The sequence below is a fragment of the Uloborus diversus genome, chromosome 1 (genome assembly GCF_026930045.1).
Source record: "Uloborus diversus isolate 005 chromosome 1, Udiv.v.3.1, whole genome shotgun sequence".
In the NCBI taxonomy this organism is placed as follows: Eukaryota; Metazoa; Arthropoda; class Arachnida; order Araneae; family Uloboridae; genus Uloborus; species Uloborus diversus.
The window spans coordinates 248,113,090-248,139,940 of NC_072731.1; the positions used below are offsets into that span (position 1 = coordinate 248,113,090).

Sequence of the window (26,851 nt, forward strand, 5' to 3'; positions counted from 1 at the left end):
GAAAGTAGGGTACTAATGGGGGTTCTGCTGCAAGAGGCGCAATCGCGCAATGCATTGCGCCTCCCAACCCCTCTCACTCCCCCTAAGACCTTGGGTTGATCTTCCTCCTGATAGCCGCCTCCCAGGGCCGCCGCGAGAACCCGTAGAAGGTAACGAGGTTATTTTGGCGCGTTTTTGAATATTTTCCCGCCTTTTTGGACTTTGTCGTTTTTTCTTCTAACCTTATACGAAGGTTTTCGCACGGCCGCGTTTTCACACGACCGCGTTTTCGCACTTTGTCGTTTTTTTTTTACTTTTACGGAATGGCAACACTTGTTGTCGTGACAACTAAAGTTTTCGGGGTGGCAACACTTGTTGCTATGGTAACCAATGTTTTTACTTTTCGATTTTTACTTTTAAGAACGTTCGTGGCGCTATCTATCGAGACTTTGAATATTTTTTTCCGGACTTAGAATATTTCTGCGAATTTAATTATTTTTATTTTTCAGAGTGTCGGGAATCGAACACCCAAACTTTGAGTTTGCAAAAACGTATGCTAATCACTATGCTATATTTCCCATTACCTTTTCAGTCTTAATGTGAATCTGTACCATGACAACGAATATTACAATTAAATTAATTTTAAAACCATCAATTAATTTACTCTTTAGTACTAATCAAGACACATCATTAACTAAATTTCAGCTCATAATTGAAACTATCATCATTATTATTATTTTTCATAATAACACAGTTTTTCACTTAAGTAAAGATTTATTTAAATACAACCCATTCGAGATTTTTTATTTATTTCAATGCTTTGTGGACTTGAAATATATTTTAAACTTTGATTTTCTTTTTCATGCATTTCAAACTTTATCTTTTTTTTTTACAACATTGATTCTTTGCATGAATTTCAAAACTTGCAATCAATTTACTCTTAGCATTAATTAACACTTATCATTAACAAATTTTCACGGATTTTTTAAAAATCATCTTAAATATGTTTTTTTCTTTTTTTTTACTTTCATACAACAAAATATTTTTTCTAACTTGTTAAAATTTCGAAGAAATAATTTTCTTAACTTTTTTTTTTTTACTCGTAATTTTTGTTTTGTTTATTACGAATAAAAATGAAGACAATTTTTTTTTTTACTTTCATACAACAAAATATTTTTTCTTACTTGTTAAATTTTCGAAGAAATAATTAACTTAAATATTCTTTCATACATTTTGAACTTTAACGTTTTTTCCTGTCATTTAGCACTTTGATTATTTTTTTTTTTTACTATTTTAGCGTTTTTCAATTATTTTCAGTCTTTAACTATTTTTTTACTTTTTAGTCTTTAACTAATTTCAATCATTTCAGACTTAGATTATTTTTTCGTGATTTCGATTTTTTTTTTTTTTTTTAGTATATTTTAGAGTTTGATCATTTTCTCGCTTGTTTTTACTTTATCGTTTTTTTTTCCCCCGATATTTTTAAACTAAGAAATTTTTCACAATTAGTGACAGGAATCGAACCTTCAAATTTTTCGAAACATTATCACATCTACAATTTTCATCCAACTATTTTAATTTAAAAACTTGCAATCAATTTACTCTTAGTAGTAATTAACACTTATCATTAACAAATTATCACGGATTTAAAAAAAATCAAATTAATTTTTTCATGTAAGCAAATTTCGCACTCAAGTTACATTTCATCACTACATATGCTTTTCAAGAGTTTCATTTTATTTATCACATTTTATTTAATCAACTCTAATAATTCTTTTTTGATTAGTATTTACTTACTGCGTTTTACTATTTATCATTCATTACAGCTTTTCCAAAATATTACTTTACAACCAACTAATTTCATTAACAGAATTTTCATTACAATTTATAAATTTCAGTTTTACTTAATTATTTTTACCTACGGTAAAATAAAACACATCACATAAAAATGTTAAACATCAATGAAGAACCCAAGAAATGTTAAAATTATAAGTCGAGTATCAAAACTTCATGTCAGCAAATTTTAAAAATAGACTCACCGAAAAATAACTTCTACTGAAATTCATTTCAAAACTTGGAATCAATTTACTCTTAGCATTAATAAACACTTATCATTAAGAAATTTTCATGGATTTTAAAAATCATCTTAAATAATTTTTTCATGTAAGCAAATTTCGCGCTCAAGTTACATTTTATCACTACATATGCTTTTCAAGAGTTTTATTGAATTTATCACATTTTATTTAATTATTTTTTTATTAGTATTTAACTTAGTCATTTTATCGCTTAGTATTCAACTTAATCATTTTCATGCTTGTTTTTACTGTATCGTTTTTTTTTCCCCGATATTTTTAAACTTAGAAATTTTTCACAATTAGTGACAGGAATCGAACCTTCAAATTTTTCGAAACATTATCACATCTACAATTTTCATCCAACTATTTTAATTTAAAAACTTGCAATCAATTTACTCTTAGTAGTAATTAACACTTATCATTAACAAATTTTCCCGAATCTTAAAAAATCAACTTATTTAATTTTTTTTCCAGTAAGCAAATTTCGCACTCAAGTTACATTTCATCACTTTATATGCTTTTCAAGAGTTTCATTTAATTTATCACATTTTATTTAATCAACTCTATTAATTATTTTTTGATTAGTATTTAACTTAGTCATTTTATCGCATAGTATTTTACTTTATTATTATTTTTTTTTCATACAAGCACTCTTGTTAGAATAAAACAAAATTTTCAAACTTCATGAATTAGAATCAATTTGACTATTTCATTTTCCCAATAATATTTTATTTAACAACTAATTTCTTTAACAAAATCGATATCATTTATTTTAGTCTTTATCCTTTTCGAACGATACATTCAAATGGACAGCTATACGTTAAATTAAGAAACTTAATCTAAAATTTGGCAAATTAAGTTATAGCTAGAAAAAATATTTTGTTGTATGAAAGTAAAAAAAAAAGAAAAAAACATATTTAAGATGATTTTTAAAAAATCCGTGAAAATTTGTTAATGATAAGTGTTAATTAATGCTAAGAGTAAATTGATTGCAAATTTTGAAATTCATGCAAAGAATCAATGTTGTAAAAAAAAAAAAAGATAAAGTTTGAAATGCATGAAAAAGAAAATCAAAGTTTAAAATATATTTCAAGTCCACAAAGCATTGAAATAAATAAAAAATCTCGAATGGGTTGTATTTAAATAAATCTTTACTTAAGTGAAAAACTGTGTTATTATGAAAAATAATAATAATGATGATAGTTTCAATTATGAGCTGAAATTTAGTTAATGATGTGTCTTGATTAGTACTAAAGAGTAAATTAATTGATGGTTTTAAAATTAATTTAATTGTAATATTCGTTGTCATGGTACAGATTCACATTAAGACTGAAAAGGTAATGGGAAATATAGCATAGTGATTAGCATACGTTTTTGCAAACTCAAAGTTTGGGTGTTCGATTCTCGACACTCTGAAAAATAAAAATAATAAATTCGCAGAAATATTCTAAGTCCGGAAAAAATATTCAAAGTCTCGATAGATAGCGCCACGAACGTTCTTAAAAGTAAAAATCGAAAAGTAAAAACATTGGTTACCATAGCAACAAGTGTTGCCACCCGAAAACTTTAGTTGTCACGACAACAAGTGTTGCCATTCCGTAAAAGTAAAAAAAAAACGACAAAGTGCGAAAACGCGGTCGTGTGAAAACACGGCCGTGCGAAAACCTTCGTATAAGGTTAGAAGAAAAAACGACAAAGTCCAAAAAGGCGGGAAAATATTCAAAAACGCGCCAAAATAACCTCGTTACCTTCTACGGGTTCTCGCGGCGGCCCTGGGAGGCGGCTATCAGGAGGAAGATCAACCCAAGGTCAGAGGGGGAGTGAGAGGGGTTGGGAGGCGCAACCAGGGGTGGGGCGGGACGGCGCAACCAGGGGTGGGAGGCGCAATGCATTGCGCGATTGCGCCTCTTGCAGCAGAATCCCCATTAGTACCCTACTTTTGAATCTGCCACATACTCATATTTTATTAGTTTTATTGTCTTTGTTGGTATAAAACAGAAGCAAAAGACCTAAAGAATTGTATAATACCATATATACTCGCGTATAAATCGATCTCCCGTTTTAGTCGATCCCCTACTTTTAAGAAATTCTTGTTCAAAAAATTATTTACATTTCTTCACACACATAGCGTAAGTACGTTGTATTACTGCTACTTTTGCACAAAACTTATGAGCCATTTTGTAATTTTTCTTAAAGAAGCCTTAAGTTATGGGAATGGAAATTAAAAGCCAACCACGCCTGAAGAACAAACTTTTTTATTTCATTAACACTGGCTTTGTCTTCTCTAAGTTAATCTTACACCGAGATTCAACTTTTTTAAAATACTTTCTTCCAGGAGCGTACACAGAAATTTTGGGGCCCGTCACAAATGACTTTTTCAGGACCCCCTTCATATTGCTAACCTCTATATTTCACCTCCAGTTTTAAAAATATAGGGCCCCCTTCGGGCCGGACCAACAGGTGTCCCTTCTCCGCTTCTCCCCCCGTAAATGTCCCTGCTTGCTTCTCATTTAATTCTGTTTTTTTTTTATATATGAAAATCAAGTTTAACAACAGTTATATTATCACTTTTAAAAAAATAGGATCCGTGAACGTGTTTTATTAGTTTTCGTATTGTTACAACGTTTTCCAGCAAGCTCCGATTGACTGTCCCTTTAAATCAATGTATGTTGAAAAAATGGCCATTTTCTCAAATCTTGCTCTATTCAGCGTATCCACCCAGCTATTATAATATCATCAATGAATCTTTAAATATATTTCGATTTGCACATCTTGCTTTCTTCCACTTTTTTAGCATTTTCATGCAGGCAATTTTCAAAGCCAGGCTATTGAAAGAGGAAAATGTGGGGTTCTGCATAAAATCGCAATTTTAATAACTATGCTAAAAATATTATTCTTATCAACTGTTTAATTTTGTTCAACTACTTGAACCAGAAAGGTCAACAAATAAATTAATTGTTAAAAAGTAAATATAAACTCTATTCAAAATTTCTAGTTACTTTTCTTCGCAATTAATTGCGTCACCAAACCCTGGTGTGTCAACAACAGTTAGTCTTAGTTTAACACCTTTTTCTTCGATGTCCATAGTAGTCTTCTCAATTTCAACTGTTCGATCCACACGTTCTAAAACATAAGAAAATGTGTGATCATCATTGGTTGAACATAGATATATAGTGCAGAACATATTTTAAAATGTATTAAACTTTTTTTGATTAGGGAGGGGGGGAGAAAAATTGGTCTGCCAATTAAACATTTGAAAATTAAAAATGTGTTTTAAGAGTAGAAAAAAAATACTTATGTTCTCCATTCAAAAAGAACCGATTAAAAAATGTTTTAAAAATTATTCATAAAAATGTATTGCTCAAATTTAAACTTATTTATTAAAAAAGGTATGACTATTTGTACATGTGTATGCGGGGACCAGTCTAAACTAATTATCGTACTTACAGTTATAGACGCCCATACAAGGGGGCAAGTGGGGGCTCAAGCTCCTCCCCCTTCCGCCCTTTCCTTAGAAATGAGAACTTCCTTGCTTTTAGTAATTTTTCTCAGCAAGAACATTTCTTTTCAATGAATAAGTTATTAAAAATGTCAAATTTTAATATCTCTAATCTGTACTGAAATCGGTTTCTATGGGGAAAAGATCCTGCTAAACCATGAGGGAAATATCTGAGCTCCCTCTTTAAATTTTACATATGGGAGCCCATGCTTATAGTCAGTTGGAGGGGGGGACAGTTCTCCCCCCCCCCCCCCCGCGGCTTTGAAAAGTTACATATAAATGAGTGTTTTTCGATAAAATTGGGTGTGCGCCCTTTGACCCTAACCTCCTGGGAAAATCCGAAATGACGGGCCTGCTTTCAGTCATGTGACATTCTAATAAAGTGGTTTAACAACCTCGAATGTCAAATTTCATTGTTTCCGTAAAATTAGAAATCAGGAAAACGAGATGGGAAGACCGGGTCAAGTTGATACAACAGCTTCAATTCTCCGAGTTCCTTTCCTATGTGCCGGGAACTGAAAGTCTTCCGAGGAAGTGACAGATTTAAGCTGATTGACCTACGTACGCAGGAGAACCAATCTTTTTTTTAATTGAGTGTTATTCTACAGAAATTGTTTTGGGGCCCCAAAGTAAATTTTTATGATTTGCTTACAATTGTCGTATAGGTTGTTTAGGTAATTTTTTTCATATTGAACAAGCTACTAATGTGTTCCTTGACTAGGAGACATGATTTTACTTAAGATAATTTGTTTATATTCTTAGCTTTTTTTTTTTTTTTTTGAGTTAACATAATGATGTTTCTTGGGTCAAGTTAATACATCGCTTTTGGGTTAACTTGATAAATACAATAAATTAACTCCCAAGTTTCTAGTGTTTTCTCTTCCTTCAAAAATGTTTAAAAGTGACAAAAAAAAAATCTCAAAATGAAATTCCCACTGAAGTAAATGAAAAAGCGTATTTCAGTGAAGATATCTATACCTTTACTTGTATTAGCTGTACATCAAATTTGTGTTTATCATGAAACTCGGATTTGAAACATTTTCTGAGACTCACTTTAAAAAAAAAAACTCTTGAAAACTTCATTTCGTTGCTTATTACGTCAGCATTACAGTTTATTCATTTGTGTATCAACCTGACCCACGTTGTATAAAATGGATACATTTTGATAAAACATTTTTACGATTTTTTTTACATAAAAAAATTTGTTAACAAAGGTTTTGAAATCATTATTTGATAAGAAAATAGTTATGTTATCACATAAAATTTTATTTTTGTGCGTGACATTATACTGACAAAATTCAAATTTTAAAAAGTGTATCAACTATACCCGGTCTCCCCTATTACCAGTTTCAATGTATTTTATACGAAAACTTCTTACCTTCAACGCTTAAAATTTTTCTGTCTTTATACAAATCTGTTAAAAATAAGCTATTTATAAGGGTTGACTTCCCTAGACCAGTTTCTCCTACAAAATAAAAGAAATGTATTAATGTAATTTAATTTAACACATGAGCACTATTATATGATCTGTTGATGACTATTATATGATCATTAAACATTTTCTAATAGAATCCTAGTTTTAGACGTGAATCCCATTTAAACTGCCGTGGGCAGGTAAATCGCAGTATCTACAAAAATTAGTTTTTGAGATATTTGAAGAAACACATTTTTTGGGGGTTTGTTTCACACGTTCAAACTCTAGTAAAAATGTTAGAATGTGACGTTCTTTTCGTCTTTATTTTCTGTGGAACCCAAACAAGCAAGTACAAAAAAGCTCAAGTAAAACAGATGACAAAAATGTAAAAAATAAAATGAAAAATAATTTTTAGATACTGCTGTTTATTTTCCTAGGTTAGTATTGTTCAGTTGAAGATGTTTTGACCCTCATCTTCTTGTAGAATCGTAAAGTAAGCATTTGGACTCGTACTGTCCAACCACGGATTGCATGGAATTTTCAAACGTCCAGATAAGACGAATCTATGTGAATAAGGGGGGAAAGTAAAAATTTGAATGAGGCTCTGCTTCTGCAAAAGCTGACATCGGTAAAAAAAAAAAAAAAAAAAAAAATAGATTCGTCCATTTCCGGCTGTAAAACGGATGTTTGTCTTTCCATACAATCCGTGGTCAGACAATATGTTAGTATGCATTTTTATTGATTCATAAAAGAGTATCGCAATTTTAATTTGCTTTCATAAAAAATATTGCTGCAACACTTAGTTCATACAGCATTCTTCTCTTTAAAAGAAATCATAACAGCTTTAGTTCGCACAAAATTTCAGAAATTGCATGCACGTGTTTTGGATCACAAGGATTCTGAAGTTCTCTGAAAGTTTGCAATTCACGTGTTGCTCACGAATAGAAGGACATTCTTATGGTCACTTTAGTGGTCTGAATCTAATTTTAGCTCTTTAGAACACGTGATAAATAGATTGGCTCATGTACTCAATTGTACACAATTTGTAACGACATAATTATTTTTTTTTCTGCTATAAGCTGAACTAAAAACAAAAGTTGTTTCAGAACAAAGTATCTGAAGCAGACAAATCTCTTCGCGCATTTTAAAAGCGAACAAACACGATTTCTGTTAACGCTGGTTATTGCTTTTTGCATTTTCAAAAATGACCTCTGAGAGCGACCAACCTGCATTAACGACCACTTTTGCAGGAATGGGGAGTAGTCGCTTCAGAGAAATGTCACTGCACAACTAAATCAGAATTACGATTGTTTGGTTATTTTTTAAGTAGAAGACAATTTTTAAGAAATGGAGTTAGACTAATGTAGTTTGCATGATTATGGATATTTATGTTACTGTTCCCCCCTCCCACGATCTTAAAAAAAAAACTTATATTTCATTTCGCCCTCTAGTGGCACTTAAAAGTATTTGAAAATGTGATGTGGTTTTTAAAAGTAGTCGAACTTTCAAGTCGTCTATTGACAACCAGGGACCCTCTCAATGGGAAGTCATTATGACCTTCGAAAAATTTCCTTATTTGTCAAATATTGTCTGAAGATTCGGCAAAATTTGGACCATTAGGTCAATTGATAATTTCCACCCTCCCAAAAATTTAAGTTCGTGGTGCCCCTGTTGACAGCGTATGTTTGACCAAAGAATGGGGCCGGTGAGGGAAGTGTCCTGTACTCGTGATAACTATTTAGCAAATGACCGCTGAACTTTTGGGAACTCCAATTAAACGAGCATATGCCCTGCCTGGTAGGATCTTAGGCATTCAACCCGCGATTTATCGACGCACTACGCTCCCTCATTAGTAACTGCATATTATATTACCGTATTTTATTATGAATGCGTTCACTAAAAACTACGCAGAAATAATCTATCCTCTTCAGACCTGTGAATAACCACTGTTTAAAAATGTTATTTCTTCGCTGTACATCTTGTGATTCTCAGAACAAGAAAATAATTGGAAAAATAAATATTTTATATTTTGACCGAAAATAATTCCGTTGTATGAGCATGATAACATAATAATACACAAAAATAAAACCTGTACATGAACTTTTTTTGTCGCTAATTTTAAGTATAAAACTTGCTCAACGAAATATAGCATTTTACTATAAAAAATTCAAAGTACTGTCCAACCACGGATTGTATGGAATTTTCAAACGTCCAGATGAGACGAATCTTTCTGAATGAGGGGGAAAAGTAAAAATTTGATGCGCCTATTCCGCTCATTTGAATGAGTCTCTGCTTCTGCAAAAGCTGACATCGCTAAAAATAATAGATTTGTCCATTTCCGGCTGTAAAACGGATGTTTGTCTTTCCATACAATCCGTGGTCAGACAGTACTAAGCAAAGAAAATAACTTTTGCAACACAAGAAGGACCAGCCTTCAGCGAGTTATCATCTGCTATTTTCCTTTGAGACGAACAATTCGAAAAATTTAACTAATGCTGCAATTTACATGACTATAATGAAATGAGAATATTTTCAACAGAGTTCACTAACTTAATGATTTTTTAACAAAAGGATATTTTTATGGATTATGCACCCTATCAGGTACACCTGGAGCGCAGAGATTAACATAAGTGAATTATTACCGACGACTATCATAGTGAAGTCGAAGCCTTTTTTCACGGATTTCCTGTGGACTTGCTCCGGCAGGGTTGCAAACCCGATTTCACCCTAGAAGAAGATATTGTAAAACATTTATTTAAAATACGCAGAAAAAAAAATTTAAAAACTAAAGGAAATATAATATCAGTTGAGTCAAAAGTTTTTCAATAAATTACTTGACTTCTTTAGTATAGAAGATCCTCTTTCATCCGAAACCCCGTTATCCGAAAATTGACTAATCCGAATGCTCCCGATATGAGATACATGAATCCGTAAACATTATTTTCAACGGTTAGTCTGTTTATGTTCTATGTTTACTATTACTTAAATAATATTTTACTCTACAAAGAATTTCTCTGTTTTCTGCAACACTTATGATCCGTTTTAACCACGTTCTAGCGTTGTCCAGGACATACGAAGAGCATTACATGTTCTGTAATCCGGAGGATTTTGGCAACCCCGGTACCAATTAGTTCGTTAAAAAAGTTCTACTGTAATACATTGTTAACTTGAGAAACTTAGCTTTAAAAGTACATGTTCTACCGTTTTACGCCATCTTTTAGTGAGTTCTTCGATACATTTTCTTATGATGCTTGTTATGATGCTAATGTTAATGATTACCTAACATTAATGCCATTATAACAATCTTTTATTCACAAAGTATGTAAGTTATTACGAACTAATTTAGTTTATCGGTTTATTTTAATATTTCCATATCACGTACCTTGTATCAGAGTTCAATGGTAATTTTGTGTCGAGCCTGAATAAAATGAAAATACATGCGTAAAAATGTCTCATTTTCAGCAAATGGATTGAGCAAAATACAACGGAAACAGTACTGTGAGTAATTTAAGGGAATGTGGGGCAAAGTGAAATCGTTAAAATGACTGAGCTTTTTCAAAATGAACAAATTGGAAATTTGTTTTGAAATTACAGCACGTAAAGAACATTGTATTTAAAACTAGTGGTACCTGCACGGCTTTGCCCGTAATAGAAAAATTAAAAGGTCTTTTGGTTCGCCTGTATATTTACAGATAATGTATGGTGAATTTTCTCGCCAATTGGCGTGTATCCATGTTACGGTTCCACGTTATGATAATTTCGTATCTCGCCAATTGTGCCCATGTTACGGTTCCACGTTATGATAATTTCGTAATTTACTCGTCCATCTTATGATAGTTTTGTTCTTAAAATTGGAAAAGAAAAAGAAACACATCGAATTTTCGAAAAATCGCTTCGAGGTGCACACCCCCATGCTACAAACAAACTTTGTGCCAAATTTCATGAAAATCGGTCGAATGGTCTAGCGCTATGCGCGTCACAGAGATCCTGACAGACAGAGGGACTTTCAGCCTTATTATTAGTAAAGATAAAACTTGCATTGAAACATTATTTTTATTTTTGGCAGTAAAACTACCCTTCAAAAAAAGAGTTTTTTTTTTTTTTTTTTTTTCATGGGGCAAAGTGAAAAATGAAATATTTTTTCAAATAAAATGTTTTTTTCTCTTCGATTGTGAAAAATATTTAGGAACAAATTAATGAGAAATAAAAGGATAATTGAATAGATGAAAAGATAATGAAACAACAAACTAATAAATTAATTAATTAATACATGAGGGGGGAATGAGCGAGTAAAATAGTTAATGAAGGAATGAATAAGTGAATCATTGAATGAAGGAATGTAAATAAATTAGTTAATAAATGAATACGTTATTGATTTAGTAAAGGATTGAATGAGTAAACGAAATAAACTAGCTCACTTTGCCTCGCATGCACTTGACTAATTATGAAAAATATTTGAAATACAAATAAACGAAATATTAACTAAATAAATACAGCTTCCAATATCAGAAGGTACCAATTAATATTTAAAATGTTAACAAGAAGAACTTTATCATTCAATAGTATCAAAATATTTTTTTACTTACAACAAAATATTACGATTTGAGTATCTATTTTTGAAAATTGCTTTATCACATGCTTTGGTTTTCAGAGGCAATTTTTTTCTTGACTGGAAAAGACTACATATGTTACTACATAGTTAAAGTATTGCCAGGTAAGTGGCGCTAAGCGCGGAGTAAATATTTCAACATTTCACTTTGCCCCGCTCTGTTTTACTTTGCCCCATATTCCCCTACTCCTATATATAAAGCCATACATTTAAACATTACAAAAGGTTTGAATGCAAAAGTTCAATTTTTTTGTGGCACACGACACCCCACCGCACCAGGGCGGTCATTCCAAGCTCGTCAGCTTGCGAGATTGAGATTTTCGCTCACGTGATCGGTTATGATGTAGAAATGTCACAACCGATCACGTAAGCGAAAATCTCGATCTCTCAAACTGACGAGCTTGGAATGACCGCCCTGGTTAAGAGTTAATAATCTTTTCCTTTTCAGTTGGTCATCAAGCATTTGCTATGATCATGGGCTCCTGATAGAGCACGAGACCGCGAGAATCGCGCATTTTCAAAAGAAATCTCCCTCTAAAAATATTTCGATGCGGGATTTTCTCGCGATTTTGTCTCGTCTGTTAAATTGAATAAAAGGATTTTTGAAGAAATCTCGCTCAATTTTTAAAAATCTCACTCAAATTTCAACAGAGGGCACTCCCACATTTTCTTCCTAATGGGTACATACTCAGAAAATCACAATTAGCTAGGACGCATTATTTAATAACTAGCTTGTGTGCAGAAACTGCATTTCCCCCTAATTGGCTCTTATTAGAGAGCGAATGACGTAATAATCTTCAAATTTAATAAATAAAAACCACCCATTTGCCTTATGGCTCTAATATCAAAGGCTGAAGTTAACTCAGAAATTATATTTTACTCTCACAATGGACACCAAATGACTCGAGCTAATATCATTCGGATTCAGATTAATGGAGTTTTAACAGCATGATCATTTAGCAGCATTTGAGGTCGTCATGGCTGCAAAAGGAAATGAAGCAACGTGAATGAGCTGCAGTTTTAGTCGACGTAAATTTCCTCTTATTGGCTGTACAAAAAATAAATTGGTTATAGAGATATGGAATATCAAATTAATTCTTTTGAGAAATTGTTATCAAATTAATTGTAATAGTTTTATGGAATATCGAATTGATTCTTTTGAGAAATTGTTATCAAATTAATTGTAATAGTGTTATGGAATATCAAATTAATTCTTTTTGAGAAATTGTTATTAAACTAATTGTAATAGTTTTATGGAATATCAAATTAATTCTTTTTGAGAAATTGTTATTAAATTAATTGTAATAGTTTTATGGACTATCAAATTAATTCTTTTGAGAAATTGTTATCAAATTAATTGTAATAGTTTTATGGAACATCAAATTAATTATTTTGAGAAATTGTTATTAAATTAATTGTAATAGTTTTATGGACGATCAAATTAATTCTTTTGAAAAATTGTTATCAAATTAATTGTAATAGTTTTATGGAATATCAAATTAATTCTATTGAGAAATTGTTCTCAATTGTAATAGTTTTATGGAATATCAAATTTATTGTTTTAAGGCAATGGTGCCTAAACTGCGGCCGCGGGCCAAATGGGGCCGCGAAGATCTGTGTGGCCCGTTGTTATGCTCAATGTTGCGAATCGAAAAATATATTTTGGTATCTTTCAAGACAATAGATTGTCTTTTTACTCGGTATTACGAATGATTGTTGCAAATCTGAAGCCATATAGTTAGAAATATGTTTGTAAAAAGAGATGGAAACTGCTATCAATGGAATACGCATGTAGTAATTTTATGTTATTTGTAAAAAAAATATTTCATTATATTTTAATTTTATATGTAATCTGGCCCGCGAGATTTATATTAGTATGAGGTGCGTCCCTCGGGTGAAAGAAGGTCGCTCACCACTGTTTTAAGAGAAAAGTAGGAGCGTTAAAACATAGAGATAAGCATATTTTTTGGAAAAAAAAATGGTTGATTTTTTTCGCTAATTCCGTTTGATAACCTTGAAAATTCAATGGCGGATATTATGAGTTCTTAATTATTTGTTAGATATATATATATATATATATATATCCCTTATAAGTTAAAAAGAAATTCCTTTGAGAGCAATTAGAAATTTGCCATGTCATTTTTTATACTCGATTTTGCTTTTTAAGTAATGTCCGTTTTAAATATTGTCTATTAATGTCCTTTTTAAGTATTGTCTTCATATGGAGAAGATTGATTTTCAAGGCAAAAGGTTTTTTTTTTTCGATATGACTTTAAAATACCCACTGGAATTTTTTGTCTCACGTCAATGTCATGTATGTAAAGCATAAATTCAAAACATTTTCCATTAACGTTGACACTACTAGCTTACTATTAGAGCTTGTTAAAGGATTAAATGACAAGAGGAATGAGGATGGAAAAAAAAATATTCAATTCTTCACCAAAACCAAATTAATCAGAAGAACTGAAATCTAAATTATTGAATATCAGAAACTGTTATTAATTTTTGTTTCCACTTTCCCGAATGGGTATGTATTAGTCATGATAATCCATTTTTATTTTCAATGAATTGTAAATTTTTATTTTTGCGTTATGAATATAAAAATAAGTAACGGGGTAAAGACCTCCACCCGTCAATAAGGCGTAAGTGCATATGTATTTTTTCCACCTAGATGGCAAATAGCTGGAAGCTTCTATAAAACTCGCAAACAAAGCACAGAAGAAAAAATAACTAAATTTAAAATAAATCTATTTTTGGAAAAAAACTAAAAACAAATCCAAGTACTTGAAATTATGACATTTTTTTCAATTATTGCTATTTATTCATCACTTTGCAATAGTAGAGATTGTTCATTCAGGAACCATTACATATTTTAACTGAAGAGTGAAAGGATTTATTAATGCTCTTTTTTTTTTCTTTCAACATGAATCATGCATGCATTTAATTTTTTTCTGCATATACCTACATTTCATTGCGTTGAATCATAAGCTTTAAAATATACTAATTTGTTTCAACTGCAGTCATTTCTGCTCTTATTTTAACGTCTCACTCTTTCATAAGCAGAGCCGGAATTATTTGCAATAAAGATCATTAAAATATGCGCACAAATATACCAGCAAAAACTTGTAAAATATGCCCTAAAAATTTAAAAATTGTATTAAATACAGTGAAGCACCGTTTATACGTTTTCATCAATTATACGTTTTTAAATTGGTCCCTGCAAAGTCTAATACACATTAACCCATACCTATTATACGTTTTTTCATTTGTACGCTTTTTTTCATACAATCCCTTCAAAAACGTATAAACGGTGCTTCACTGTAATAATTTTGTCACGTAGAGAAAGTTGTCACCACTGAGCTAGAAATGATTGACCCTTGTATTTTTTGCGTTTGTTATTTCGGTGTTTTGCTTTTTGTTACTTAGTACTAAGATTAGTCCAGTGTCTGTTTTTCTTTTTATTTTTTAAACTTTTTATTAATGCATGAAATACACCGCCAGCTCAGTCATTTCCAGCCGAGGGCTGCAGTTCGTGCTTATTAGCACTCATCAGCCCGGCATAGGAAATTTACTGAGCTGGAGATGGAAAACCTCATGACTGAGCTAGTGGTGTATTTCATGTATTTCTGCTTTAGCCCTGGCTAATGGGCGGTAATTTACTGAATTTTTATTAATGGTAAAATCGGAAATTAAACTCTTCATGAGGATACTCAAAATTCTCTGTTGCTCATAGCCATTAACTGTGTGCTTTGTGAAGAGTAAAATATGTGTTTAATTTTCTTAATGTTAAAAAAAACTTTAAAAAATGAGCAAAAACGCTTGAATATGCATTTAATTTAAAACATTCCCAGTTTTATGCTTTTAAATCCACTATTGCCAAACTAAGCAAAACTACACAATTACATACTCACTGCCCATAATCCGATTTTGCATTTGCATTTGATCCGATAACTATTGATGAAGATGATTCTAATTCGCCTGATTCTATTGTTGAGTAATTCATTTGTATGACAATACGAATAATATTTTAGACATTAAAACTTAACATCAAAAACTGTCTGTTTAAAGCTATAAGGCTGAATTCTTCTATAATGATATTTAAAAAAAAAAAAAAAACGTCTCTTTCGTAAAGTTTGTTTTTATATTTTTCTGTGCAATTTTTTTCATTTATAGAATATTCATTGAAATTTATAATTATAACCAGTTCTGGTGAAAATAGTTCAAGAAATGCTTTTACAATGTCTTAAACGCGCAGAAAATTCTCTGAAAGGTAAAATTGAGGCGATACATTAGTCGTGATCAGTAGTTACAATCTAATTCACAGACACTTTTTTCCCTCAATGTTTGAAACGATTTTTTTTTTAAATATTGAAGTTAATAATACTAACAACATTAATCCATGGGGGTAATGTTTTTTTCTGGATTGGTTAAGGAAGCTTGCCTTTTGATTTTGGTAGAAACGATTAGACTTCATGGCCTTTTGAACACTTAAGGATTTTTTTTTTTGGGGGGGGGGAATGATACGACCGGGTGACGACTGACAGGTGATTTTTAATTGCCTTTTTTTCCCCCGTTAAGGCGCCCTGCAGCTGGTGACGACCGCTAATTTTGCTATTAAATACCTCCCTACCCTTACCCTTCCATAATAATCCCTTTTTAGTAACCAAAAGATGTGTAACAGTCTGTAAAAAACTTGAAAAGTTATTTGAAAACCTTGCAATGCTTAGTGTGACTGCATGATATTAAATAATAAATTTCTTTAAAAAAATTAAAGTGGTAACAGTTATTAAAATATACCTACAAAAGTAGTCACTTACGACTCAAATTCATGAACACAGCCTACTCTCGATAACTCGAAACCCCAAACCGGGTACAACCTTCGAGTTATTCGTAGTTCTAGTTATGGGAAGTTCCTACAGTCTTCTCGAGAGATTTGAACCCAATAAAAACTCTCAACTAAAAGAATGTTCCAGTTATATAGGCTTCTAGTTATTGTGAGTTGACGTTGACTGTATATATTGCTGATGAAATATAAAAATCGAATCATACTGCTCATAAATTGAGGAATATTTGAAGCAATGTATTTGCGCAGCATTGTTGTTTACAATATAATGGTGATGAAAATGATTAAAAAAAAAATAACTACAGTAAAAAGTAATAATAATTACAATAATTGTAATAATGATTTTAAAAAACAATAGCAACAATAATAATAATGGCAATGATAATAATAACAACAATAATAGTAATAATAATAATGATGATTAAGAAAATAAAACAATAGCAAAAATAAAATAGTAATAACAATGATGACGATGATAATAACAGCAATAACAGTAAAAATAATAATAGTAATGATGATAATAATAATAATAAAGATTCACCTTGGTATTAGAAACATTCCGACTTTGATTAAGAGATAAAAAGTCTGTTTTTTGATCGTACCTCCAAGCTTGGTAATTCATTTTTAACATTGATATAATATATCATACAACATAAGTTACTAAAGGAAACCACTAAAACGTGCAAGGCCAACATCCAAGTGATACATCCATTTATTCGTTCAAGGTGTCATATTTAGCACTGTATGTCCAAAACTTCTTCCCCTTGATCAGCGTTGCAGAATTATTTACGAGTTCCAGCGGACTGAATCGAACTACCTGTCATTTGCTCATCGTCCGCCAAGTGAACTTAGAGAAGACACGCAATTGGCCACTGCCGTGACCGCCACTCACTGAAATCTGAGCTTCCTATATATCTTTTGCTCCAACAACACAATACCTCCGATAATAAGATAAGTTCTCTGTTGTTGGCATGGGATTGTCTTTTTATGTTAATAGCCTCCAGGTTATGGGCGCCAATGCATTACAAGAAGAACAGCGCTTCTGCATTGATTTCGATACTCTTTTTTTTTAAATGTTCTTTTCTGTTGATATTCGCAGAGCCGTACCCAAATAGAAGGGTGCAAACGCAGTAACCACCAATTATTCAAACCGCGCCTGTTTCATTAAAATTTGAAACAATAAAGTAAATATTCCAAAAAAGCAGCTGACATTTGATGCAATAAAGTGGCTGATCAAAAAAAAAAAAACTCTTTCGCCTCACATAATTTATATCTACCTTGAACATGTCTACCTGTCCCAAATTAGATGGATTTGGTTATTTTTAGTTAATGTGAAGGATGTAATTGTATAAGGGTAATGTATGGTCATGATTTAATACGGAATCAAAATGTTACGTACATTATATTATTAGGAAGTTGGGAAGCTGACTGATTCGTGTTTTCACTAATTACACTGCGCAGCATAAATATTGCTTTGACACTATTCCTCCTTTTTTTTTTTTTTAAATCTAAAATGACCTTCTGAATCCAAATATGATCCCCATCAATTACCGCTTTCTGGTGACACCACACTTTTTTTTTTCTTTCTTTCTTCTTTCTTTTTTTTTTTTTTCCTTTCTTTCTTTTTTTTTTTTTTTTTTCATTTTTCGATTACTGAATGGCAACGATTTTGATTTGGAGGGAAAGGGAGCATTATTTTAACCGTTTTATTTCTTCTGAAGGGCGGAAAAAGCGATGAACATTTGAGGAAGTGAGAAGCAAAGGGATGTAAGTAAGTGGCAAAATTAAAAATTTTGAGCTAACCAGTACAAATAGTAGGAGAACCTCTCCTCTGTCTTGGGGCAAGAGATTGTACTAGTAGCCCTGGTAGGGGCTGCTGTACAGCATGATTTGGATGATTTGGAAAAAAAATTCAATGAAAGCCTACCTAAGACCAGAACCTTAAACGCATTTTACTCGAAACTAAAAATGCCCAATTACATCCCTTTGCTTCTCACTGCCTCATTTGCTGTAAGGGGGAGACTAAAAGAGGATTTTTCTCCCTTGAAGTAATTTTTAAAACCATAATTTTTACCCTCCAATTTTTCAAATAATTTTTACTGTGAAAACCTGTTTCTCATTTGTAGAACATAAAAATTAGGAAATAAAAAAAGAGATGTTCCGATTGTTTTTTAATTGGAAAAAAAAAAACCTGCTGTAATCATTAATTACTTCCAATTTATTTTTCCAGAAAAAAATTCATTTTTTTTTAAATTTTATTTTATGTTTTTTCTTTACTCATTTTTATCTATTCATTTATTTATTTATTTACTTTGTTATTGAGCAATCACGAATTGCTTATTGTTTTCACTTGACCGTTAAATGAGGTTCGCGTCCTTTGATTTTATTTTTCTATGCTTATAATGCAGGTGTCCGTGGGCCTCGGAATCGAATTACTTATAAATATCCTTCTCAACTTCACACAATTCTTTTTTCGCGAAAATAGGTATCCAGTCCACAGTCCACAACATGCAGCATCCAGCCCCTGGCATTCATTTGACTTTTAACGTCTTGAATTCTTATCATGCGATTAATGGTGGAAACTCCATTAGTAGAAACGAGAAACCCAACGAGTATGATAAATATATATTTGTGCTGAAAAGTGAAGTAAGAAATAACAACGCCAGAAAGAACAAATTGTAGATTACTGCAAACACGTGTTTCGACGTTACATGGAACGCCTTTTTCAATGCAAAAGAAATGAGCTTATGGATGAAAAGACATCCGACAAAAACTCAGCTTTTGTCTTTACTAACGAGTAGGGTCCTATCGCAATTGGTGACAGCGAAGAACATAATTTGAATTCAAGATCTGAAAATTCAAACGTTTTTTAAATTGTTTTATTTATTATTTTTTTCATTTATTTTTATTCATCTATTTATTAATTTTGACTGTGTTTGTTGAATAAACTGACAATCATTAATCTCCATTCAAACTTTTTGACTTAGTTTGAAATAAAAGTGCAAGTCACAGTTTAAAAAACTGATTTTTTTTTTTCTGAGTTACATTTTTTTCTCGCTTATAAAGCAACTCTGTAGTACTTTTAACGACGTCGAATTTCTTATTGAAATCTTACTTCATCATAAATCGCTTTTGGTTTTCGGTTTAAAATTTCTCTTTAATTAGTGTGTGTGTGTTTATTTATTTAGTTATTTATGTACACACAGGCTCATCATTTAAGGGTTAAGTACTTCCACCTGATTTTGGAAAATCAATGTATTTAAAGGCAAACGAGCGTGTTTTTTACTGTTTTTTGGTCTAATATACATTGAGTACATACCCTCCGCCCTCCCCCTTCCCTCCCAGGCAAAATTCGAAATGACGGGCCTGTGTACATACATGTGTGTGTGTGTGCGTGCGTGTTTTGAGCTTTCAGGCTTACAATTGAAGAAAGAGCATACGTTTAGAAACAAAATTTCATTTGCATTTTTGCATAGCTCGAAAGATTAACGAGTATTCAGAATCAGATCGAAACAGTATTTTTTTTTATTTTTAGTACTTTAAAATTAATTGATCCTTTTTTTTCAAACGAAAGCAAGTATGCAGCTTAAATGTGCATATATTTGATCTTTACTAATAATAAAGCTGAAAGTCTCTCTGTCCAGATCTCTGTCTGTCTGTCAGAATCTCTGTGACGCGCGTAGCACCTAGAGCGTTCGGCCGATTTTCATGAAATTTGGCACAGATTTAATTTGTAGCATGGGGGTGTGCACCTCGAAGCGATTTTTCGAAAATTTGATTCTGTTCTTTTTCTATTCCAATTTTAAGAACATTTTCCCGAGCAAAATTATCATAAGATGGACGCGTAAATTACCAACTTATCAGAACGTGGAACCGTAACATGAGCGAGCCAATTGGAGGGGAAATTCACCATACATTATTTGTAAATATACAGGCGAACCAAAAGACCTTTTGATTTTCTACTACGGGCAAAGCCGTGCGAGTGCCACTAATACGTAATAAGATAATACAATAAATTATTTAATATGAATATTGATTATGTCATAAAGAACCATGTTACTTACGTCTATGTTGACAAGCAGATGAAAAGTAATCCAGAAATAGCAGCATAACAAATGAAATAAATATTAGATCACGTTAAATTTACATCCAAATATGAATTTAGAAACAAATCAAGAACAAAGTTTATTTGCCACTGCAACAAGAAATGCAAAATTTTTCTTGTTACCTGAATGAAGCATATTTAAAATTTCGTAATGCTAGTTTCCCTGCTCTACATAGACGCCATGCGGAGAATGCTGGGATACGAGGATGTGGATGAACCCCGCGCAAAGCATCATGGGAGGGGAATCGATTAATGCTCTAAGAGGGCGGTGCCCCGACCCCTCTGGTGGGAGAAAGGAAGATTGAAAGCCAGTGTTGACATCCTGTTTCCCATTCATTAGTCTGCTACAACTTGCTCTTAAAGCTGGGGAAATCCGCTTAAAAATTATTATTAGGTTTTATTTGTATTAATTTATATTTTTTTTATTTATCTGTATTAATTTTTGTAATTGGTAAAAAAAAATGGAAATTAAAACAAAGGAAAGAAATCAACAAAAATGCACTATTCATCAACTTTTCTGCTGATGTATTCTAACAATAATTCTATTGATTATTTTATTTATCAGTAAATGTTGCTCAATAATTCAAGGACAAAATTGAAAAAAATAAATAAATAAATAAATAAATAAAGAACTGTACATTTTTAAATATATATTTATCATATTAATTATTTAATCAGTTTGTTATTTGTTTTCATAATTAAAAACGAAATAGGAAAAAAATGAAAAAATACCAATAAAAAGGTACTATTTATTTACTTTTCTATTAATGAATTCTAATAATAATTTGAATGATTATTTATTTATTAATAGTTGTTACATAATAATTTAAGAGAAAAATTTAAAAATAAATAAATAAATGAAGGAAGAAACATACCTAGAAAATATTTATCATATTACTTATTCATTTACTTTTTATTTTCATAATCGCTTTTTGAAAAAGTTTCAAAAACGAAAGGGGTTAAAATTAACAAAAATGCAATTTATAAACGTTTCTACTTTGTATCCTAATAAATTCTAATGGTAGTTTCGTTTATTAATAATCGTTACTTAATAATTTAAACAGAAAGTTTTAAAATAAGTAAATAAGTAAGGGGCGAAACATTTCTAAAAAAAATCATTTATTCTAATAATTATTAAATTAGTTTTTATTTTCATATTTAAAAAAATAAAAATCAAGGAGAAGAAAAAAGATTAATAACAATACACTATTTGTTTACTTTTCTACTTGTTTTTTCAATAATAATCTTAAGAATTATTTTATGTATTAATAATAATTGTCACTTAATAAATAATTAATTAATAAAATAAAATTAATTAATTAATAATAGATAAAACATGTCTAAAAAAATCAATCATATTACTTATTTATTTATTTCACTAATTTAAAATGAAAAAGAAAAATTAAAGTAAAGGAAAAAAAATCAGTAAAAAGGCAGTATTTATTTACTGCTCTACTTATGTATTCTAGCAATAATTATGATGATTATTATTTATTTTAATGATTGATTAAATATTGTTACTTAATTCGTTAAAGTGAAAATTAAATAATAAATAAATAAAGAACGAAACATTTCAATATATATATATATATATATATATATATATATATATATATATATATATATATATATATATATATATATATATATATATATATATATATATATTTACAATTAAAAAATTGAATAAAGAAAATAAACCAATAAAAATAACCTAGTTATTTAAGTTTCTGCTTTGAATGCTCTAATAATATTTCTAATGTTTATTTTATACGCTAGCAATGGAGTGGTAATTGTTATTTGATAGTTTAGAAGAAAATTAAAAAATAAATTAATTAATTAAAAATGAAACATTTCTTAAAAAAACAGCCTCTTGAATTATTACTTCTTTACAGAGCTAAACTAGGAATTATAGTAAGAGCAAATTTAACCCGACATTGTGGAGGCTAATAATCACACAGCATTATAACGCGGCCGGGTTGGGTTTTCCACAACCATAGCTCCATTCAATAGATAAAAGTAAGAACATTATTGAAATTGCCAACGCTATAAATACAATCTCCAAAGGTTTTTAAGAATTATAAATGTGTATGATTAGTTCTTTCCTAATAATATTATACATTATTAGGAAAGGATTAATAATATTATACAAGAAAAACGAGACATCTTTTGTAATGTACTTTTTATGTCCAAAATTCGCGAAGTTCCCACTATTCCGCGATTCCTTTCTAGACTCTCTAGTATTAAATTGGTAATGCATTTTTTTTTCTTTTTATGTGTTGTAAATTAACCTCAGTAATTCAGGGTAACTTGAAGATACAATTTCTTTAATTCAAAGTGTACCACTTATATTTTAATATTTGTATGTTATTTTCGTTAACTATCCTGAACGATTGAATAGTTTTCCAAAATTAAGAAAGAATAATTATCAAGCCTATTTAAAATAAGTCATTAGGGTTCAAAGCTAATCTGCCGTCTAGGGTCACATTGAGACACTTCAGATTCGAGATGCAAACTAAATTATTTTAATAGAAATAGCAAATTTAATGCAGCAAAATAAAATTCCTAAAAAAAGGGGGTGTTTCTTCAATGGAAAAAACCCCCCTTTGAAAACTGCACAATTTCCCATAAGTAGAGCACTGTTCATTTTTTTCTTTTCTTTCCTTCTTTCTTTTTTTTTTTCTTTTTCTTTTTCTTTTTCCCCCCTTTTTTTCAAATAAAGAGTAGAAAGTCTACCAGGTATATGCATCACTAGGTCATCTTTTTTTTTTTTTTTTTTTCTTGCACAGTAACGGACGTATCTCATAAAGTACGTCCGTTACTGAGATACAAAATATTAGTTAAGATTATTTAAGGAAAGAGGGGTTAGCGTCAAAAAACCTTTCGTGCATTATTATAATATATGGTTTTAAGAACATTCCATAATTTTTTTATTATAAAATTTTCACAGACAAGTCGGTGAAAGCTTTTCCCCAGCACCTTTGGGGAAAGATGATTTGCCGTGTTCGCTGTATCTCAGCTGACATCTGTCTGAAATCAAATTCCGTTTGAATATAGTCAAAGTATTAATTAATCCTCTTCCTTACGTTCTCAGATCTTTTTTTGTTTGACTTTAAATTTTTTGGCGGCCATTGGAAGTGAAAAGTGCTATTTTTCGCGAAAAAATCCGCTATTTTGTTAGCAAGAAAAACCCATTAAAAATATAAAAAAACTCAAACTCAACGTAGGAGGGAGGTTTTTTATTTGCGGAATGTGTGCACTAAATTTGAATGAACGGTTTCTAAATGGGAGTGAAGACATAATTTGAAAAAGTGGTTTTGAGAAAAACGAGTTTAACGTTTTAGAAGCTAAAAAGCATCAATTCCAGCTCCTTAGAGTACAGTCCCTGTAGCAGCTTCGATTTCCTCAGATTCTTCTTTTTTCGTTATTTATTTATATTATATTTAACTAACCCCAAGCAAGCATTACTGACATTCTGAGCGTTCCTTCCGCAGCTGACAGAACTGCTGCATTTTTCAGCAGGTGTCGGAGCTACAGTTTGAAAGGGCGGCGACTAAATACTTGATAACTTTGAGAATTTTGCACGAAACTACTTGAAATTTTGAGAAAATATTTTTGAAATGTTTAACTACAATACGAACCAAAAAAGAAAAAGTCACTTTTTTAAAACTGCAACCCCCTCCCCCTCTTAAATAATGTTTCTGGGAAACTTTAAAATTTAATTACATTGCATACTATATAGTAGTAGGCTTGCCAGATTTCTGAAATGTTCACCCGGGACACCGGAATCCTCCCCCCCCCCCCGCGTAGTGAATATTTAAAAGGGTACACACCCCTGGCTGGCTTTTAGAGTGTTTTATAGGGCAGTTTATTCTCAGTCATATGAGTAAATGGTTACGAATTTTGAACCTCAAGCAAGGGTAATAAAAGATGACACGCGAGCTTATAAATTAAAAAATTATGCTTCTTACATGTTAATATTTACAAGTAATTTTAGTAAGAAGAAACGCTTTGAATGAAGAATAAAAACTTTGACATTACTTACTTTACTTTTCATTAGCAATGACCCTTTTTACAAAGTCTCTTTTGGTTTTAATCTTGTTGTAAAAATCCTCACAAACTAATCCGATATTAATTTTTCAAGGAAAAGTTACAAAAGACAAAATAAATTATCCTAGATAATCCTCTCCAGTTAATTATTTTTGGACTTTTTGATCATCTGTAATCACATTTATTTTTTTTCGGGACATGAAGTAAACCGACCGGGACACCGGGATTTTGCCTGAAAACCGGGATTGTCCCGGTCAAACCCGGATGTCTGGCAAACCTATATAGTAGTAGAGTCTATTGTTAATCATAAAGTTCATGCAACGAAGTAAGAAGGTATCATATTCGGAGTCTTGGTTTTAAATATTCTAAAAAAATGAAAGTGGCACAAAGTTAACCGGCATAGTTCAAAATTAACCCGAATAACTGTACTTTAAATGTTTATTATGATTTACTGTCTGACTTGTAATATGCCAGTAAATTAAAAGTTGACAAGATTCGAAATTGGGCGGGAAACCCCCATTTATTTTCTTGAACTAATACTGTTTGACCAGGGATTGTATGGAATTGGCAAACATCCAGGTAAGGCGACTCCATCTGAATGAGGGGAAAAATAAAAATTTTATCCGCATATTCCGCTCATTTGAATGAGACTCCGCTTAATTTAGAGGCTAACATACATCTGCAAAATCTGACATCACTCAAAACTAATGGATGCTTCCATTTCCGCGTGTAAACCGGATGTTTGCATTTCCATACAATCCGTGGTTAGACAGTAATATATTCTTGAAATAAACAAAACACTGCATTTTGATTTAAAATTCAAATAAAGTATGGTATATATAGCATATTTCATACACTCTACAGTCAAATCATATGCTTAGTAAGATTATTGCGTAATTTAATTTTTATAGAATGTATGTTTTATGCATTTAATATTTTTGCCATTTCCGATAGCAGCAAAATTGAGAGGAATCAATTATACAATTATATCATGTACTTACCATATTAGATGGCCAGACAAAGTTGAACAAATCGTTGTCCCCCGACATGTCACATTTGTGTATGGCTGCATTGTGTTCCTTCTCTTTGCGTATATCTGTGGTGGCTGTCAAATAGAAACTGTCTTTCAAGGACCGCGATTCCGGGGTATAAATATAGATGTGTGAGGAGGAAAAAAAAGGCCTCTCTTCAGTCCTGCCAAGTGCAATTTGAACCACTTTACAGAACGGCTTTTCAAAACGGAATCGCATAAAAGAAAGTTCATATAAATACATCCAATTGAGTATCGGTCTTTTTAGATTAAAAAGAAAAAGAAAAAAAGATGGTGTGAAGTTCTTCTGATGGTTGTTGGAGAAATGTAAAGAAGTCAAGTTGAAAAAAATTGTTCGTAGAATTTTTGTAAAATTTTACTTGTTTTCTTAGACTTTTTTTCCTTCTTTTTTTTTGTAAATTTCTACTTTTTTTTTTTCTATTCTTCTGCATTTTTTTTTCATGGTTAGGATAAGGGGTTGTTCATAAATGATGTTACACTTTTTTTTTCAACATATTTGACCATAAAATACAACACCAGCTCAGCCATCCCATCCGAGGACTGCAATTTCGTGCTTTTTAGCACTCATCAGCCCGGAATAGAGGATTTTCGCCACCATCTCATGTGATTCCTATTCCGGGCTGATGAGTGCTAAAAAGCACGAAACTGCAGTCCTCAGATGGAATAGCTGAGCTGGTGGTGTATTTTATGTATTTCTGCCTTAGCCCTGGCTTAGGGCGGTAACTTACTACAAAATATTTGACCACCCTCCAACGTTAGTCACTCTTCACCTGATCCCCGCCTTTTCCCTTGTCACGTGTCAAGCCATATTACATAAATAAACCGTTAAAAAAAGGCTTTGTTTCAAGCTTTTTTATAACGGTTTATTTGTTGTTCAAAAGGTGTGTTGTCACTCCTTACACCTCCTCCCTACCATTTGTAACAAACTGGCGCGATTTCATGACCCGCACCCCCCCCCCCCCCCTTCAAAGAGTGACATTTGTGGACGATCCCTATGTCTCGCACTCGAGAACTCGTAAGCGTAACAGATTTTAATATTTCCTGTAGTCCTAGCTGCCACAAGTCCCGGCCCGAGGGATCATAGCGGGCTAGTGACTTTCACTAGGTGGTGATGGGATGGGGTATCGTGGTTCTTTTAGAAAACCAACCCTTTCTTCTTCTGAATCTGTAGTAAGTTGTAAAGAAGGTAAAGTTGGTGATATTTTGCGCCTCACCTAATTTTTATA

At 31.5% G+C, this 26,851-nt stretch overlaps 1 protein-coding gene across 1 annotated transcript in view; it reads right to left on the minus strand.

Moving 5' to 3' along the window:
• The window catches only part of LOC129226599 (septin-2-like), a 36,774-nt gene extending 11,105 nt beyond the window's left edge, over positions 1-25,669 (minus strand). Inside the window, exons 1-4 of the mRNA XM_054861227.1 lie at positions 25,576-25,669; positions 9,610-9,694; positions 6,932-7,018; positions 5,054-5,177 (exon numbers count right to left, since the gene is read on the minus strand). Of these exons, the coding sequence (XP_054717202.1) occupies positions 5,054-5,177; positions 6,932-7,018; positions 9,610-9,694; positions 25,576-25,623 (344 nt within the window). The 5' untranslated portion in view covers positions 25,624-25,669. The remainder of the gene's footprint in view (positions 1-5,053; positions 5,178-6,931; positions 7,019-9,609; positions 9,695-25,575) is intronic.
• Positions 25,670-26,851: the final 1,182 nt, after the last annotated feature.